General features: G+C 42.1%; 1 protein-coding gene across 4 annotated transcripts in view; it reads left to right on the top strand.

Annotated features, from left to right (window-relative positions):
• LOC119217088 (leucine-rich repeat-containing protein 24-like) overlaps nucleotides 1–11,842 on the top strand; it is a 60,070-nt gene extending 48,228 nt beyond the window's left edge. For all 4 annotated transcript variants that reach the window (XM_062563228.1, XM_037470454.2, XM_062563227.1 and 1 more), the window contains 2 exons: nucleotides 1,704–2,255; nucleotides 9,347–11,842. In XM_062563228.1, coding sequence (XP_062419212.1) covers nucleotides 1,704–2,255; nucleotides 9,347–9,763 — 969 coding nt within the window. In that variant the 3' untranslated portion in view covers nucleotides 9,764–11,842. The remainder of the gene's footprint in view (nucleotides 1–1,703; nucleotides 2,256–9,346) is intronic.
• Nucleotides 11,843–17,225: the final 5,383 nt, after the last annotated feature.

The following is a 17,225-nucleotide window of genomic DNA, read 5'->3' as shown; positions in this document are numbered from 1 at the left end:
GAAATAAGGTCTTAGACGTTCAGACCCGATTTCAACCATATTTCAACGTTGAAATTACGTCTTGTGCTCACTGGGGGGGGGGGGGGGGGGGGGGGGTCAAACACAGTATTAGTATGGCGTTCCTAATAATGCTTTAGGTGAGTGTATATATGTGTTTCCACGTCAACACATTGGAAATGTATGTATGCATGTATATCTCAGAGTCAATGGCAGTTACTAAAGCAGCATTCAAAAAGATACACACTAAATGCTACTAGTGAACTGGCTTGTGTTTGTGTTTAAAGATGTATAATATGTAACCCCAGAAGTAAATTTGGAGCTGATGATTCTCTCTCCAATTTTAATGACTTTAAGAAATTACCCCTTAACCTGATTTGTGATAAAGTGGGTAAATGGTGGAGAATGGATACTCTGGAGATGACTGAAATTTAGGCAAAACAGTCAGGTGCCTTTATGAACATTGAAAAAGTTTTTTGTGATAATTACTCCTGTTCATATTGACCATCATCTGAACCCCTCTAACAATCTAACCATCCTTGCTTAAAAATTGCATACCCATTAGAGATGAGCCGGATACTCGGCTGAAACGAATATCCGGTACGGATAAAGCACTTTTGCCGAGTACGAGTATTATATGAGTAATACGAGTCAATATCTGTGCTCAGATTGAATAAAAGTCCTCATTGGGTAGCTGTCTGTGTCTGCGTTCTGTGATTGGCTGGTAGTCACAGCGCCCCTCCCCTACACACATACTGTCTGTGTTGCTGTGTCCCGCTCGGCTCACTCACTCACAGAACTCCTCTCTCCCTCCCTCACTCATCAGGTCTTTCCCGATAAATTTAAACGATTTCTTCGCCTTTATTTTTTTTACTTCGGTTTGTTGTTCTTAACTAGTAGAGTTCAGGTAAACGTGGGGCTTGTTAAGACATGGTGCTTAAGAATGCGACTCGCGTCCCGACTGCCTGTCGGAGTTTTTTTTTTCTGTCGGCTCTAACCAGTTTTTTTTTTTTTTACTTCACGCACTGACCTCTCTCTCTCTCTCTCTCTCTCTCATCAGTTTTTTTTACCGTCTGCTGGCTCTCTTCACGCACTCAGTGTCTGACGTTGACTAGTTGTGTTGAATAACTAAATATTAATATTACAAATTAAGCCACACACACACACTTCCCCTCTCTCATGATCATCAGTGATAAGAATTAAGAAGGAATGCTGTTTTAACCGCAGAAAGGCTTAACCCGACAATTTACGGGGTAAATTCTTCCTACTTCCGGGTTAGGCCCCGCCCATTTCGGGTTAGGCCCCGCCCAGTCCAAGTACGGATACGGATACAGATAATTCTTATTGCTAGAGCACTTTTTTTCATCCCCTAATTGCGCAACCCCAAAAGTATCTAAATTTGTCACACTTGCAATGATTGCATGCAAAAATTCAAGAGTTTTTTAATATGAGTCCTCAAAAGTGCGATTGAAGTGGTGAAATAATAATAATAATAATTCTGAAAAACACAATAGGGCTTTGCCCGACTTTCAGTCGGCTCAGGCCCTAATAAACGTTTCTCATTTTTAGTCAATTACCATAAATTTAGGAATACTGTTGAGGCATGCCAAGTGCTTAAAGATACAGGTCGATAGAAGACCTTTTGAATGTTTATGTGATTATAACCATAGCAAAACAAATTTTCATGAAACTGACTGATTTTCCAGGTGACCTGGAGAAAGGCGTCCCAGGGTAAAGTGGAGTTTTCTCCCAGAGGCCTAGTTCGAGAGTTGGATGCAGGAGGAGGTGGAGAGGAAACCTCAGAAGAAAGCAAAGTTAGTCTGCAGAAGACTGATGGCGAGCACTTTGACCCAGACACTGGCAGTGGCATGCTGTTTCTCAGTAATGTGACAGTAGCTCATGCAGGTTTCTATGAATGTGAAGCCTGGAATGCAGGGGGTGTGGCCAGGGTCACATTTCAGCTTGCCATCAACTCATCAACCTCTTCTTCCTCCATCTGGGCCTCATGGTCCCAGGTGTCCTTGCCTTACTCACCATCCTGGCCCAGGCTGAGGAGCCATGGTACCGCTACAGGCTCAGATGTGAGCAGAGAGCCCCTGTATGCACTTGGCAGCATGGCCTTCAGCGCTCTGGGAGCAGCCACTCAAACTGCTATTGCTGTAGGCATCTCGTTGCTGTCCCTGACTGCTTTGCTGCTGGTCGCCATGATCTACAGCCGACATCACCAAAGAGAAAAGGAAGCTGATGGAGCTGAGAAGGTGTGTGTGTCTGTACAAATGTTCCTTTTTTAAAATGAGCAAGAAAAAGGTTCCTGGTTAGTGAGAGGAAGAGATGGGGGGGATCATTGATATTTTTACCTGTTAATAGTACTATTTTCATAGTGGCCTCTACCAATTTTGAGTTTGAAACATAGAAAATGAACATGCATGTGAAATTTTGAGCAGATTGGGCATTGTACGGTCAAGTTATAGCAACGTCCGTTTTAATGGCAAAAGACCATTTTCATGAAAACGGAAAAACTTTACATTTAGTGTATAAATTATATATCGGCACAGGGAAAACTCCCTTAAAAATGATAGAAACCCTTACTGGGGGAAAAAAAAGTAAAGTGTAGGAAGAACAGCAGATGAGAGATCCTTCTCCCGGAATGGACAGAATGCAATGGATGTGATGTGTACAGAATTAACAACCTAAACGATGTACAATATCAACAGAAATTAAAGCCGCGAGTAGCAATGGACGGGCCTTCGCCTCTCCTTGCATGTCGGTGGGGCAGGACACGCAGGTAAAAAAGTATGGAAGTAAATCTGTGTCATCGGGTGTTGAAAGAAAAAGGGGATTGAATTTCTAGCACTAAATATATGTATCTGAATGTTTTTCAACATTAAAATACAGCAAAAAATTCAACCTAAAAAGCCGCAAAAAAATCATGGTTACAATATTCAACCCAAAACATTCACAGAAAAAACACAAACATCCGGGACACTAAGGTAGAGCAATCGATTCTAGATTCATTACATTACATTACATGTCATTTAGCACGACGCTTTTATCAAAAGCGACTTACAATAAGTGCAGATTCAAGATCAGGAGGGTGCGTTGAGCAAAAGGAGCGAGTGTTAGATAATTTAAAAAGAGAAGGAGCAAACGAACGCATCAGGTACTTGTTCAAAAATTGTAAGCCTGGATGGGGACGTCTGGAAGACTTCAGCCAAACAACTTCTCTCGTTCTGGCAGATTTATTCGTCAGATCACAGGTCAAGTATAAGCGCTGCGTTTACAAAGGCAGGAGCAATCCTGCCGGCCCGCAGGCCGGAAGAACACTAACACCAGCAAGAACATCATGTTTTATAACCCGAAAGACAAAGAAAAGATTCCTATTGGCCCTAAGCTGGCGTAGGGGAGGATCTTCTACCCCCCCGCATCTAACGATCCGGTCACATTCAATGTTCATTCATTCAAATTCAACTTCTAGCCTAATGTAAACAATGAACAAAGTGTGGATGTTGGATCGTGTGGTGTGAATTTTCAAAACCCCCTGGCACATCTGCTGGTTGACCGGCTGACCTTGCTTCCTCAGTCAGGACAGAAACTGATCTTCTTATCAATACACTCAGAGAAACTTCTGTTTATCTGTGTTGGTCCCAACTCTTTAAATCATGTCCAGACAGCGAACCCCCATCCTGCCAGACTGTGGCTGCCTGCTCGGCACATCCTGCTTGGTCTCTGACTTTGAAATCTTCAGCAGAACACGGCAACAATTTTCTAACTCAGCACTAAGAAAAAGCTTTTGATTATTACGAGCACCCAATACACCTTTGTCCAATAATAACGAGGCTTTAACTCTTCTTTATGCCATTAGTGTGGCCTCGTATGAAGAAATACAATACAATACATACAAATAACATATAATGTATAATGTGCTCACTTATACAATCGTAATCGCTGCAATGGATATGGGATGCATTTTTGAACATTTTCAACAATTTGTTTGCAAATGTGTGACGACTCAAGTGACAGAGGCAGACAATATCTGCCACTGTCGGGGGAAAACAAACACGCACGCTTTGCCAAACCAGTAGTTTAAAAACCAGTGGCACGTAACACTGTCACTGAAAAATGGGTTCTCGTTTCAGACTTTATGAGCAAATACGGGATCCCTTTGTGTTCATTTCTAAAGCCTCGCATTAAGACATTTATTCAAGACTCTGCGCTACTTGCAGGTCGCTGTCTTGTGCCAGATCCTCAATAAAGTTTACTCATGGTCATGAAGATACTCATTTAACGTTAAGTGGACTTTGAATGCCGCTTAATTAAAGTAATTCAAAACTAGAAGATGAGCCGTATTCTGACCGGCTGTACGCTCTCGTTTAACTTTCGCTTAGTTCATGTCCAATACAGTCTGTTAATATACAAATGTCAGCTGTCTATTACTAAATCTTACAGACACAAACCACACTGATGGCATAAAGAAGAGTTAAAGCCCCGTTATTATGGACATGGCTACAATCCGAAGCCGAAGGTGTATTGGGTGCTCGCTCCTTTTGCTTGACGCACGCTCCTGATCTTGAATCTAGAATCGATGGCTCTACCTTAGTGTCCCGGATGTAGGTGTTTTTGCGGTTGAATATTTTAACAGTGATTTTTTTTAGGTTACATTGTTTGCAGTATTTTAATTTTGAAAAACATTCAGATACATCATTTCAATGCATAAATATTCAGTGCTAGAAATTTAATAACTTTTTTATTTCAACACCCGATGACACAGATTTACTTCCATAAAAAAAAGAGACTAAAGAGACAAAATAAATCACTCTTGGGGCTGGTATTCAAACCTGAGTCTGTGGTTTCATAAACAGAATCCACCAACACTAGGCCATTGCCGAGCTGCAAAAGATCTGCAAAAAGTAAATGAAATGTATAATCACTTTTGTTCAGTCAAGGCAAAGGACGACAGCTAACCACACCACTTTTGCTCCATCAAGAAATATTAACCTTTTAACTACACACACTGGATGACCACGTGGCTGTCTTCCTGAAGAGAGCTTTGCTTAATTAATACATTTAGTAAGATACGCTTCTCCTCCAGGGCATTATATATTGGTAAATTCAAATTGAAACAGTTAAGCCATGTACTTTCACCTGATGTTATTGTTTAATTCTTTAGGTTGATATAATATTAAGACAGAGTTTTCGTAGTCAATTACAGAGCGGCCTCTGCAATGGTTGTTGATCCATTTCTGTATTCTGTATAAACTATATATAAAACTGTAAGAGCCTTAGTAAGATATTAGTGAATGTCAAGTTTCGTATTGACCACGGCTCTGCCCAAACTTGTAAAGAGCTTTCTCTCCGGTGGACGCAAAGGACAACTTGAGAACTGTCAATTTTATGATCTTTTATTTCTCTTAAGGGTGGTTTGGTGGTTCAGACAAAGAACGGAGCAGGTTGATAACCAGATGTGTCCCTGAGAGATTAGGAGCTGTGGAACAGTGTCCTTTTCCTCATGACCGAGTGCGAGGGCCATCTGAGCTCTCCACAAACATTTTATGCCATGCGCTTCCTGTTGGTATGCAGGCACTTCCTGTGGGTGGAATCAACATTAGCCGCATCGTCGCCCCCTGCAGTCTGGGAGCGCTCCGACTGTCCGGGGTGAATACGGGCCTTGAGTGCTCAGTGCGGCTTGTGACCGAGGTTGACGCAACAGTGAACCTCTAAAGTGTGAAATTTAAGTCCATAACCTCACCAAGGAGAGTAATCCCTTGGATCCCTTTGTTATATCAGCCAGACACGCAGGTAAAAAGAGAAGAAAAAAAAAGGTATAGTACAGGAATCGAACACAGGTCTCCAGCATTGCAGAACAATAGCTAACCAGAAGAGCTATCTGCTTTGACACAATTTTGCAATCAAAAAGTCACTAAAATGGTCGGTCAACTCTCTTGCATAAATACAGGGAATATTCACACAAAAAAAGTTATAACTGACTTCCTGTTTGTTTTAGAGCATAATTCTCAGAGACTTTTTAAAGTCTCCCTGTAATATATTTGTTCAAAAATCACCGTACTTTCTAGGTCAAAAAGGGTGCCGGCGCTGCTTCGTTGAAAACTTCCAGGGGGCTCTATGGAGTAAAGTTTTCACTTTTGATCCAAAATCAGGTCTGTAAAGGTCATCACTTAGGACACTCACAGAGCTTTTCAAGCGTTTTTGAGTTTGCCAAGGCTCAGAAGATGTGCTTGAACTTTCATGCGAAGATGGTGTTGTCACGGCAACCGAGTGTGTCAAAAACTCCCAATATTCACTGTGACCTATCATCACAGTCTTAAGGCTTATATTCACAGATTTGAAGTGGATCAGATAGGGCGAGGAGATGGACATCTAACTGTAGAAATTTTGCATTGACCTAAGCCACTAGGTGGCGCTATACTTTCTCGAAAATCATTGCATGGGAATACTTATAGGCCTACACAAGCATCATGAATTAAAATTTCTAGAATTATCAATGTTCCTTGGAGATTGCATGGGAATACTTATAGGCCTACACAAGCATCATTAATTAAATTTTCTAGAATTATCAATGTTCCTTGGAGTTATAACATTTTACATTTTAATGAAGTCGTTAAAAATTGTCCAAAATGGACGCAAGATCACGCCCAGGTAGTTTTATGAAAAATCTTGATTTTAAGAACTTTTTGCCCCATAGTTGTCAGGATCAAGTTGCCTGGTTTTGAAATTAATCGGACATAAACTCTCGGAGGAGTTTGTTCGTTTGTAAATGCAAATAATGATGGAAATTGGAAAAGACAATCAAAAATACAGAGAATCACTATAGCGCCCTCTAATGTTCAAATATTGTGAAAATATTTGGGGATGTTCTAGGACTCAATGTGAACATGTCCTTAAGATTTGGTGAGGACAGGCCTTAATAACTTTTGAAGTTATAGGTCTTTCCTTTCTAGGCCACACCTCTTACAAATTTCATTGGTCCATAACTTTAATGAAAAATGAGATATCAACATTCTTTCAATATTAATAATTGATGGCATTGAGCCAATGATCATTTTGCCGAAGATTTCGTAAGAATCGTCTGGGAGGAGTTTTTCCCAATATTCAAAATGGTGGAAAAAATCGGTAGGTGCATTTGCATACCATGATTGACTTTTTTGTAGAGTACATCCAAGAGCACCTCAATCGGCAAAAGTGGGCAAAAAATTCCCCAGAGGGAGTACTTACGGGGGTCTGAGAGAATTAAGCCATGTGCAAAGCAGGACTGCTGCAAAACAACAACCATCAGATATAACCACCATCCACAGAAATCAAGGAGAAAGGAAAGCAATAGGACTTCAGTAAAGAAGCATAGTCAGTAATGGGGGTTTATGATGTTTATGGGGCCAATCAAGCAGAGTTAACTGGGTTACTTAGTTTTGTATTCATAAGTCCCCAGCAACATCACAGAGGCAAAAAATACACTTATACAATACAAAATGTAGTCAAAAGTTAAGAAGTTTAAAATACAACAAACTATTTTTACCAAGAAAGCCCCGCTGCAGGAGCAGCAGCCGACCTCGATCGAGATAGGATGTTAAAACGCGGTTTGGAAAGTTCCTTTACCGGCTGCCTCTCCAGACTTGGCATAGGTAATTCAGCTTTGCACAACACTCCATCTGTCGTGGCGTTTCGAACAACTCTTTTTACCTGTTCCCTTCTTGATTAGGCACCTGTTGTCCTCCTCTTGGGTGTGTGCACAAGTGATGGTGAGGTGCAATTGTCTCCTCCCCTCTTCTTTCTTTTTTCCCGTTTCTTTCTTCTTCATGCATTTTCATAAAACCCAAAATATTCATCTTTGACTTGACAATCTGACCATTCTCTCCACGCAGACCATGGTGGAATTATGCTACGCAGAAGCATAAACTAGGCTTTTGAGGCTTCTGTGTTTTCAGAGAAATGCAAGGACACGCAGACATGAAGCCCCTTGTGCACCCCTTGCGTGCCTTTTTCACCTGTTGCGTGTCGACCAATTTTTCTAGACCAGCGTCAAAAGCTACGCGAGCTCACGCAGCCCGCAAGGCTGTGATTGGTCCGCTAACTACATCCTTTTCAGCCAATTCATGGACGCAGATCTCTGCAAACGTCGGTTTGCCGGTCGAGGGGTGTACAAAGTTGTGAAGGAAAATAGAGGGCAAATATGTCCGCGAATGTAAAGCAGCAGTGCCGATGCACGGGGCAAAAAAGTATGAGGTCATCTTTGACATAAAAACGTTACTCAACCTAGTGTTCTGGAGGTGAATTGCTTTGCAACACGCACAAGCCTTTTTTGAACGATGAATTGAAACGAGTCCGTCGACACAAGACGCAAACCCAGACGCAGAAGCATGTACCAGCCTTTAGTCCTACTAACTGCTTTACTGCTGTTATTAGAGAGCTAACGCTAGCTTGATCAGCTGGATGACGAGTAAACAGCAGAAGAGCTGCCGGAGGCTCCTACGTTCCTCACGTCAAAACGGGACAATGTGGTGCTCCTGTGCCATGTAATGTTGACTTTTTTAGTTTAACACAACGAATCGATAATGAAATTAATTGCCAACACGTTTAATAATCGATTTTTATTGATTCGTTGATGCAGCCCCAGCTACAATAATTCACGATTTACTTAATTGCATTTAACAGAAAAGCGTTAGCAATCATCCTCCACGAGACGTTCTGTTCTCCAACAAACTGCGGTCATGTGGACCACATTTTTAAAAAAAACACTTCTACTTGGAGTGTTATGGTCTTTTACCATGACGCCCCAAGTAGAAGTGCATTTCAGCCTTAAAAGCACTAATCGCCAAGGTATGAAGTGTCGTATCCCAATCTGTGAACTGTCTTTTAGACATATCTGAAAAAGGTAACACTCTGCTTTCACTTGATCCATGTTCATGTTGACCTCTTCTATGAAATATTACTGTGTAATTTTTGAAAAAATTGAAGGCAAAGTCAGTAAAAATGACATGATATTCATCTTTTCCCAATCTTTGAATTGTCTTTAAATCAGATCGAAGATGGGTAACACTCGATTTAGACTCTCCTCTATGCCCATGCATATTTCTGACATGACCGTAATTAAAACACAGTATTCAGTTAAATTTTACAATTGGTTGAACAGGCTTAAAAACCTTGTTTTTGGGAGTACTGAAAAACATATATAATAAAGTTGTACATGTATAACTCATCATGATAAATTGAAGTAAATAACAGAATGAAGTTACTATGACTTATTGTTCAAATCCTTTTTTACAGTGTATTAGTGTTTTTCCCAATTATTGCTGTATCTCAAAAGTGATGAATGTACTGGATTTACTCTAACCTGCAGGAGGAGAGCATCCTGTATGTTAATGACTACTCTGATGGCCCAACCACTTTTGCCCAACTTGAAGAGTATCGTGATGAGCGTGGCAATGAGATGTATGTCCTCAACAGAGCAAAGCCTGTATTGCCTTCTGCTCCTCCTCATTCAGCCACAGTTTCCACCACAAACATGGGTTGCCCCGTTCCATCTGACACCTCAACCCACACCCTCTCCTCTGGGCCTTGCCAGTCCATAAGTCCCAGTTTAGCCCCAAAGAAAAATCTTCAACAGCAGCAAGACGGCGACATACGGACCATGAGGAGGATGGCGGGAGAGGGAGGGGAAGCCAAGCCTGTGATTGCATCAGAGACAGAAGGGATGTTTCTTAATCACACAGGCCTGTTCATGGATTCCCAAATTGCCTATGAAATCCACTGTTGAACAATGGTAGAGTATCCACTTCAGTGTGTGAAAGAGTGCAAAAGCCTGGTTTATCTGAAAGTTGGGGTCACTGCGGGAATGTACCACCTCTGTGGAAGGATTTACTTTCTACAAGTCAAATCCACACATAAAGGCCCTTTTTGGAGGATAATTAACTTGCTCGCAATTGGGTTTGATAACACCAAGGGAATTTCCTATGGACAAACTGTCATCATGCCAAACAAAACATCAGTGAGTGGCCTATGTGTAAATTGCCATTCAAATTTAACTGGCGTGTGTACTTAGCTGACCGCACCTGAATTCTCCTGTATGCATCAATAATGTGAAACGGTTAACTTCCTAAAGAACTTTGAGTGTGGGGTGAGTATATTAAACTGTGGAAATATGTGGAATATTCGATTTTATGAGAACTATTGTTAATCTCTGGAAATGTAAACCCTACAAAAAGATAAAACATGCTATCTATTGAAAATGCAAGACACATGTAACTGCAGTCTGTTATTTCCTATCCAATAATTACGTTTATCATTCTGTAAGACATGGCATGACGTATGACGTGTTGTACTTTTGTCCATCTGGGCACTGGTATTTTAGCGAGGGTATATGTTGTACAGATAAAAAATCCCTGTGAGTCCAACTTGTAATTTGAGCTATACAAATCTAATTGAATTTTGTTAGAATAACCTAATTGCAATCCAATTTCCTTGTTAGGAAGTTTCAAAAGTACTTATAAAGCATTTATAATGCAACACCATTATATGTTGACAAATGTATTTTGTCATTTAAATGAATGTCAAAACGACAATAATTATCATGTTGGCAAATTAATGGTTGTTGGAAAAAACTGCAACAATTAATACAACAGAGTCTGCTCTTTCAAATGGAGACACATGATGTTCTGGGTCATCTGATGATGATATTTGTTCGTCGATGTTTATAATCGTGCGACAAAAATGATTTACATCCGACGTCGGACTACAAGCACTTTTGCCCAGAGAACCCCCCCCCACCCCCTCCCCCAAAGCATGTTTATCTTCCAACTATATATATATTCCTGCTCCAAAGATAAGGACCTTTGAGTACACTTGGCCCATGACTAGTATGTGTGTCAACTCTTTCTCCTGTTTGGAAACATTAAATATCCTGTTTCGATGATTTTACACTGGTGTCGAGTGAGAATTTCACTCGATCTTCAGAACTCTTTTTCCTCTCAAGGTTTAGACCTGAAACTGCACAGGGAGTCTGGAACTCTTTTCAAAGCCCTCTGCTCTAGTCCGTTATAGGATTGGTCTGGCTGTGAGGCCATGAGCCGCTTGAGTTGGAGGACGAGATCCGTTTACTGGCGAAAACGGACCGGTGTGTTTGAACAAATCAGTATCGAATACTATTAACAAATCATGATATCAGGAAACTGATAGTTGCAATGTTCATTGACACACTGTCAACCAATGCTTCTTGAAAGTTTTGACCCCTTTCTTGCATACAATTTAATATTGATTAAAAATCAAAACGCAGATTGAAGATCTCCGGTTGCAAAACTGTAGATGAATCATATCATGGTAGTTGTCATTAGTTGAAAACTAGAAAACAAATACGCTTTGAATGCCTTCCGTTTTATACCTTTTCTCAGTCTCCCAAAAAAGTGATGGAAAAGTACTTAACTTAGTTTAAACAAATCAGGTTGTAAAACTATTCACAGTTCATATCAGACAGTGACAGATTCATGTCAAATTCTTTTTGAAAGTTTTAGACCCGTTCTCATCCCGGATATACTAATAGTGATGAAAAATAAACACGTAGTTTCAAGAAATAGTCGAAGTATTGATACAAAGTATCAGTAAGTGTGTTCAATACTTTTTCCCTGTGTCATTTCACATTATTACACATAACTTGATCTTGAACTTCTTTGTTATAGTCTTTGTATGTATTGGATTGTTACCAACATCTGGTGAACATTTCATGTCAATAGCTCCTTTGGAAATATATTTACTGAGAAAAATGGTGATGTGTTCAATTCTTATTTCACCTGTTGTATGTAAGCTTTTTACCTTGAAGAAAGTAATAAAACATTGTCAAATATTCTTTCTCATTATTGTGACAGTTAGCAAAAGTTAAATAATCCTAGTGGACCTGAAACAGGTTTAGTCTGATTTATCTTCAGACATTGAGAAAAAAAGTTGTGTGTCTTTTTGCACAGTGTATGTAAACTTCTGGTTTTAACTGTAAATACAGTAAATAAATGACATGAGGTAGTCAACACGGAACATTACCTCAAGGATATCATTTAAACATGTGACACAGAAACCATAACGCGTGTCAACAGCCATGCTGACTTTCTCTTGAGAGCTGTAATTCAATTCTTGATGTAAAATTTTACAGCCCCCCAATTTAGTTTTTTTAAAGCTACTTTTTCAAGGCACTTATCACAGTCGCTTTTCGCTGGAACACGACACAAAGTGATGAAGGACAATATGTGCTTATCGAAAGCGAGGATCTCCTTTTTCTCCCACATCCTTCTCTGGAATGGTTGGCGACCTGCACAACAATTAGCGTAATTAAATATATGTTTTTATTCTAGTGCTATGGACATGTTTGAGGAAATGAATCAATAAACTCATGACGAAAGGTAAAAGAAAAACAAATTTTTAGCAGACACGAGAGCGACTGCACGCAGGGTACTTCTGGAATCTTGTGGTGTGTTGCTTGAGACGATGCCATCATGCTCTTCCTGAGGAGCTGCATCCGTATGGCTTACATCTAGCCTCGTGGTCTCATTTGCTTCGGTCTCACTCGATGTGATCGGACTTTCTGAAAAGAGATCAGACGGACAAATTTAAACTTTGCTTTTGTCTGGTTTTAGTACTCTAATACATATGCATAGTCAAATTTAGTATCATAAAGAAAAAAGAAACAGACCGTGAGACTCAAATCCTCATCGTCGCTGTCCATCTGCACATTCTCTGTTAGGTGGAAGTGAGGAGAATGACTGTTAGTGAAGGCCAGAGGTGGAAAGTAACGAATTACATTTACTCGTGTTACTGTAATTGAGGAGTTTTTTGTGTACTTCTACTTTTTAAAGTATTTTTTTAAATCTGTAATTTTACTTAAGTATTTTTTGTTTGAAGTCAAAAGCAGTTAAAGAACAGAGTCCATCTGGCTTGGCGAGAGTTCAAATGCTTAGCCTTGCGGATATACTCAAGGTTTTTGTGGTCAGTCTAGAAAATAAACAAGTGTTGGGCCCCCTCTAACCAATGTCTCCACTCTTCTAATGCCAGCTTTACGACCGGACAATGGTCCGGAACGCAAATGCACGACTCACACGACAAGGTACACCAAAAAATCTAAGTTTATTAACAAAAAGCGGCAAGAGCCGATGATGAAATGAAAATCACTCGTGGGAGAGGAAAAAACCTACACTAAATCAAAGAACAAAAAACAAATCTATAATATAAACACTTGTAACACCCAGACTTGGGATTTTGCCACCCCCGCCAGCCCCAGAGGCGGCTACTCCTCCTTTGCAATCTGCCCGACCCACCTTTTGCTCCCAGGAGCCCAATGTGCCTGCACCGGAGCGCTACGCCGGAGACCTGGGAACATGCAAGTCTTTTTTGATGCAGTGCTCATTAATCTTTGACCTTTGACCTTCTACATACGTCACCGATAGAGCTAAGGTTGCCTTCATGATGGGCTCCATGACTGGGAGGGCGTTGGCCTGGGATACCAGCATATGGGAGAGCCAGTCTCCTATACTCTCTTCATATCAGTGCTTCTCAGATGAAATGCGTAGAGTTTTTGATCACCCAATTAGAGGCAAAGACGTTGCTTCACGCCTACTTTCTCTAAGACAGGGGTCCCGCAGCGTGGCAGAGTTCGCAATCGACTTCAGAACCATAGCACAAGGGTCTGGGTGGTCCGATGCGTCACTCCAGGGTTTTTTTCTCAGAGGACTTAAAAACCCAGTGAGGGAGGAGTTAGCATTGAGGGATGATTCTGAGAGTCTTGAGGCCTTAACCACCCTTGCTGTAAGGTTAGAGAGCCGCCTAAAAGTGACAGACTGGTTTCTTCTTCGGTGTTCGGCTAGCGGGCTTGCTTATGATTACCGTATTTCCGCGACTATACGGCGCACTGAATTATAAGGCGCACCTTCAATGAATCGCCGATTTTAGAACTATTTTCATATATAGGGCGCACCGGATTATAAGGCGAATAGAATAGAAGATACTGCAGTAAAACGTTTGACTGGGGCTGCGTTATGCATCCACTAGATCGGGCTGTGCTAAATCAAACGTTATTTAGCGTTCTGAAAACTCTTCACTCCCATGGTAACGTTGTTCAAACGTTAATGTGGATATTAACAATATCCAGAGGTGTGGACTCGAGTCATGTGACTTGGACTCGAGTCAGACTCGAGTCATGAATTTGATGACTTGAGACTCGACTCGACAAAACGTACAAAGACTTGCAACTCGACTTGGACTTGAATACCGATGACTCGTGACTTGACTTGGACTCGAGCCTTTTGACTCGAGAAGACTTGCTACTTCCCATGAAAACTGGGGGATAACATTTTCACACGGCCGCGCCGCTCTGTTTATCTGCATCTGTCAAAAAAATATGCGACACCTGTATGCAGAGAGCGCGCGCTGCCTGAACAACATCCAATCACTGCAGTCCATTTGACCGTATCAACGAGACAGCTCGTTCATGGTTACAAAAATCGGGATTTTTGAACCCGGATTCAGACTCCGATGGAAATCCTCGCCAACATTATGTCAACGTCCGTTTTAAAGTAGTGTAATGAGCTGAGTTAAAGTTATTAGTTAATCAGTTATGCAGATGTTGCATGTGTTCACGTTATGCTCCGTTACCAGCTGTAGTTACGCGAGACAACCCGAGTTTTGGGGGGCCGTGAATGCGGAAGTGTTCGTTCGGCGTGGTGACGGCCAACAGTGACCGAAGTTGAGTTGTTTTATATAAATAAATGCAGCGGAGTTGCAAGCCAGTCATCGCCTCCTTATTTACGCTGCAGCATTGGGGTGAGCGTTACAGTACTATAACACAGTCACAGTCGATCCACCATTACCCTTCCCTTCGTAGTCTAGGTCTGTGAGGCAGCGCACCATCACCCAGGGTTCCCCGTCCCCACTATAATAAAAGGACTCGAAATGACTCGAAACTAAAATGGTACGACTTGTGACTCGACTTGAGACTTGTTGGCTGTGACTTGTGACTCGACTTGGGACTTGCTTCGTCTTTGACTCGACTTGACTCGGGACTCGAGGGCAATGACTTGAGACTTGCTTGTGACTTGCCTAACAGTGACTTGATCCCACCTCTGACAATATCTCTGAACCTCCAACTTTCGTTCTTGATTAATGAAAACATTCTTGGCAAATGCTTTCGTCCATCTTGCACCGAGAGGCAGCGCTGGGACAGACGGTGGCGCCTCGCGGCGGACCGTCAGCGCGATCCCGACATCCAACTACGAGCTTTAATATACTGTAGCGACTCTCGCTAATGAATCTCTGGACAATGTGCTTATCTTCTGGTTTTATTGTCGAGAAACAGGCTACTGTCGGCCGTAGCCTACGCCGAACAAAAACACAACATCGCTCTCCAAAACAACAACAAATCCCGCGTCCCCATAGGTGGCACTAAGATGAGTGACGTAACATTGTGCACCCTTCACTGAACATCCCAAAACTCTGTAAAGTGGAACACCGCTCGAGAACATGAAAACACAGTGCGTTACAATACGCTGTTGGAGCTGGAATTACCGCGGCTGCTGGCACCAGACTTTCCCTCCAATGGATCCTCGTTAACCAGTATGGATCAACCAATTGATCCATATATATGGCGCTCCGGATTACAAGGCGCACGCGTCGTTTTTTTAGAAAAAAAAGGATTTTAAGTGCGCCTTATAGTCGGGAAAATACGGTAAGTATTTATTACTAACTATAATATAGAAAAATGATAAAGAATACAGAAATCATCAACACAAGCCGTAAGTACAGACAGAAGTCAAATGACTACAATTCAGCTGAAAAGGGAAAGATTGTTCCTTCTCCCTCAGAGGAGCAGGAAGATCTGACAAAGGGGAGAGGGGAACAGAGAGTTTTTATACGTTTCTGGAAGAGGGACCCCTGTCACCCCCCCTTAACCCTCAGGACAGAGTTAGAGGAAAATTCCCAAAGGTCGTAAGTCAACACCCCTGACCCCCCTTGATGGTGATCAATCAATCACCATGGCGATCAATCAATCACCAACCCAAAACCAGATAACACACAGGATATGGATCAGTCAAGGCATCTGTTGGCTTCTCTATTTAGCCCGGAGGCTATCATGAACTCGGACAGGTCACAGGTCTCCTAAGAAGGGTCACCCCACAGTCCTGAGGGTCTCACACACAAATGCTGCTCATCAAATTCTTCCCCTACATTCCTCTCTTTTTGTCATTTTTGACAATTAAGGTATCAAATTGAGAAATTCTAAAACAATCGAAAATAAAAAGAAAGAAAGAAAACAAAACTCTTAGAACATACACCAGTGGTGTAAATTAAAAGAACATCCAGAACATCACATCCTTAACTTTAAATACATTAGAACATCTACAGAACCGCCAACACATAAAAAATTGTTAAATTAAACACAATCTTCAATCTTAGCCCGGAGGCAATCATAAACTCGGACAGGTCACAGGTCTCCTAAGAAGGGTCACCCCACAGTCCTGAGGGTCTCACAAACAAATGCTGCTCATGAAATTCTTCCCCTACATAGGGGAGAACACATTGACCTTCGCCGGGGGCCGTGGAGACACACTGCCAGGATACAAAGACCCTGGACGAGAGCGACAACTCCCCAGTCCGCAGTGCCCTGCCTCGGGTGCCCCATGCCCACAGCAACGTCCAGCCCAGCTCGGCACATTCCGGCTCACCTCACCCACGTGACGCCACTACGGTGGAGGGGACGGACAGGCTGGCTGCGGTGAGGGAGATATGGAAACAGAATTGTGACCAGTTGGAGCAATGGCAGCAGGAGGAGATGTGGGAGTTGTTATCTGACTTTACAGACATTTTTGCACTATCAGACGACAAAGTGGGCCTGACACACCTGGTGCAGCACGAAATAGACACGGGAGATGCACAACCCATCAAGACGCGTCCCCGGCGCCTCCCCATGGCTCACTGTGAGGCTGCAGACAGAGCGGTTGAAGAGATGCAAAGAGCTGGCATTATCGAACCGTCAGACAGTCCATGGGCCTCGGGGGTGGTGATGGTGTCGAAAAAAAGGAGCCCCAAGATGAGATTCTGTGTGGACTACAGACCGCTGAACAGTGTAACCAAGAAGGGCGCAATACATTACCCAGGGTCGACGAGTCACTGGACTTGGTGTCTGGCTCCTCCTGGTTCTCTTCACTCAACCTGCGGAGCGGATACTGGCAGGTGCCACTCAGCCCTGA

The sequence above is a fragment of the Pungitius pungitius genome, chromosome 7 (genome assembly GCF_949316345.1).
Source record: "Pungitius pungitius chromosome 7, fPunPun2.1, whole genome shotgun sequence".
Classification (NCBI taxonomy): domain Eukaryota; kingdom Metazoa; phylum Chordata; class Actinopteri; order Perciformes; family Gasterosteidae; genus Pungitius; species Pungitius pungitius.
Note: the sequence above shows the minus strand (reverse complement) of the source record. Positions and strands in the feature narration are given on the sequence as shown.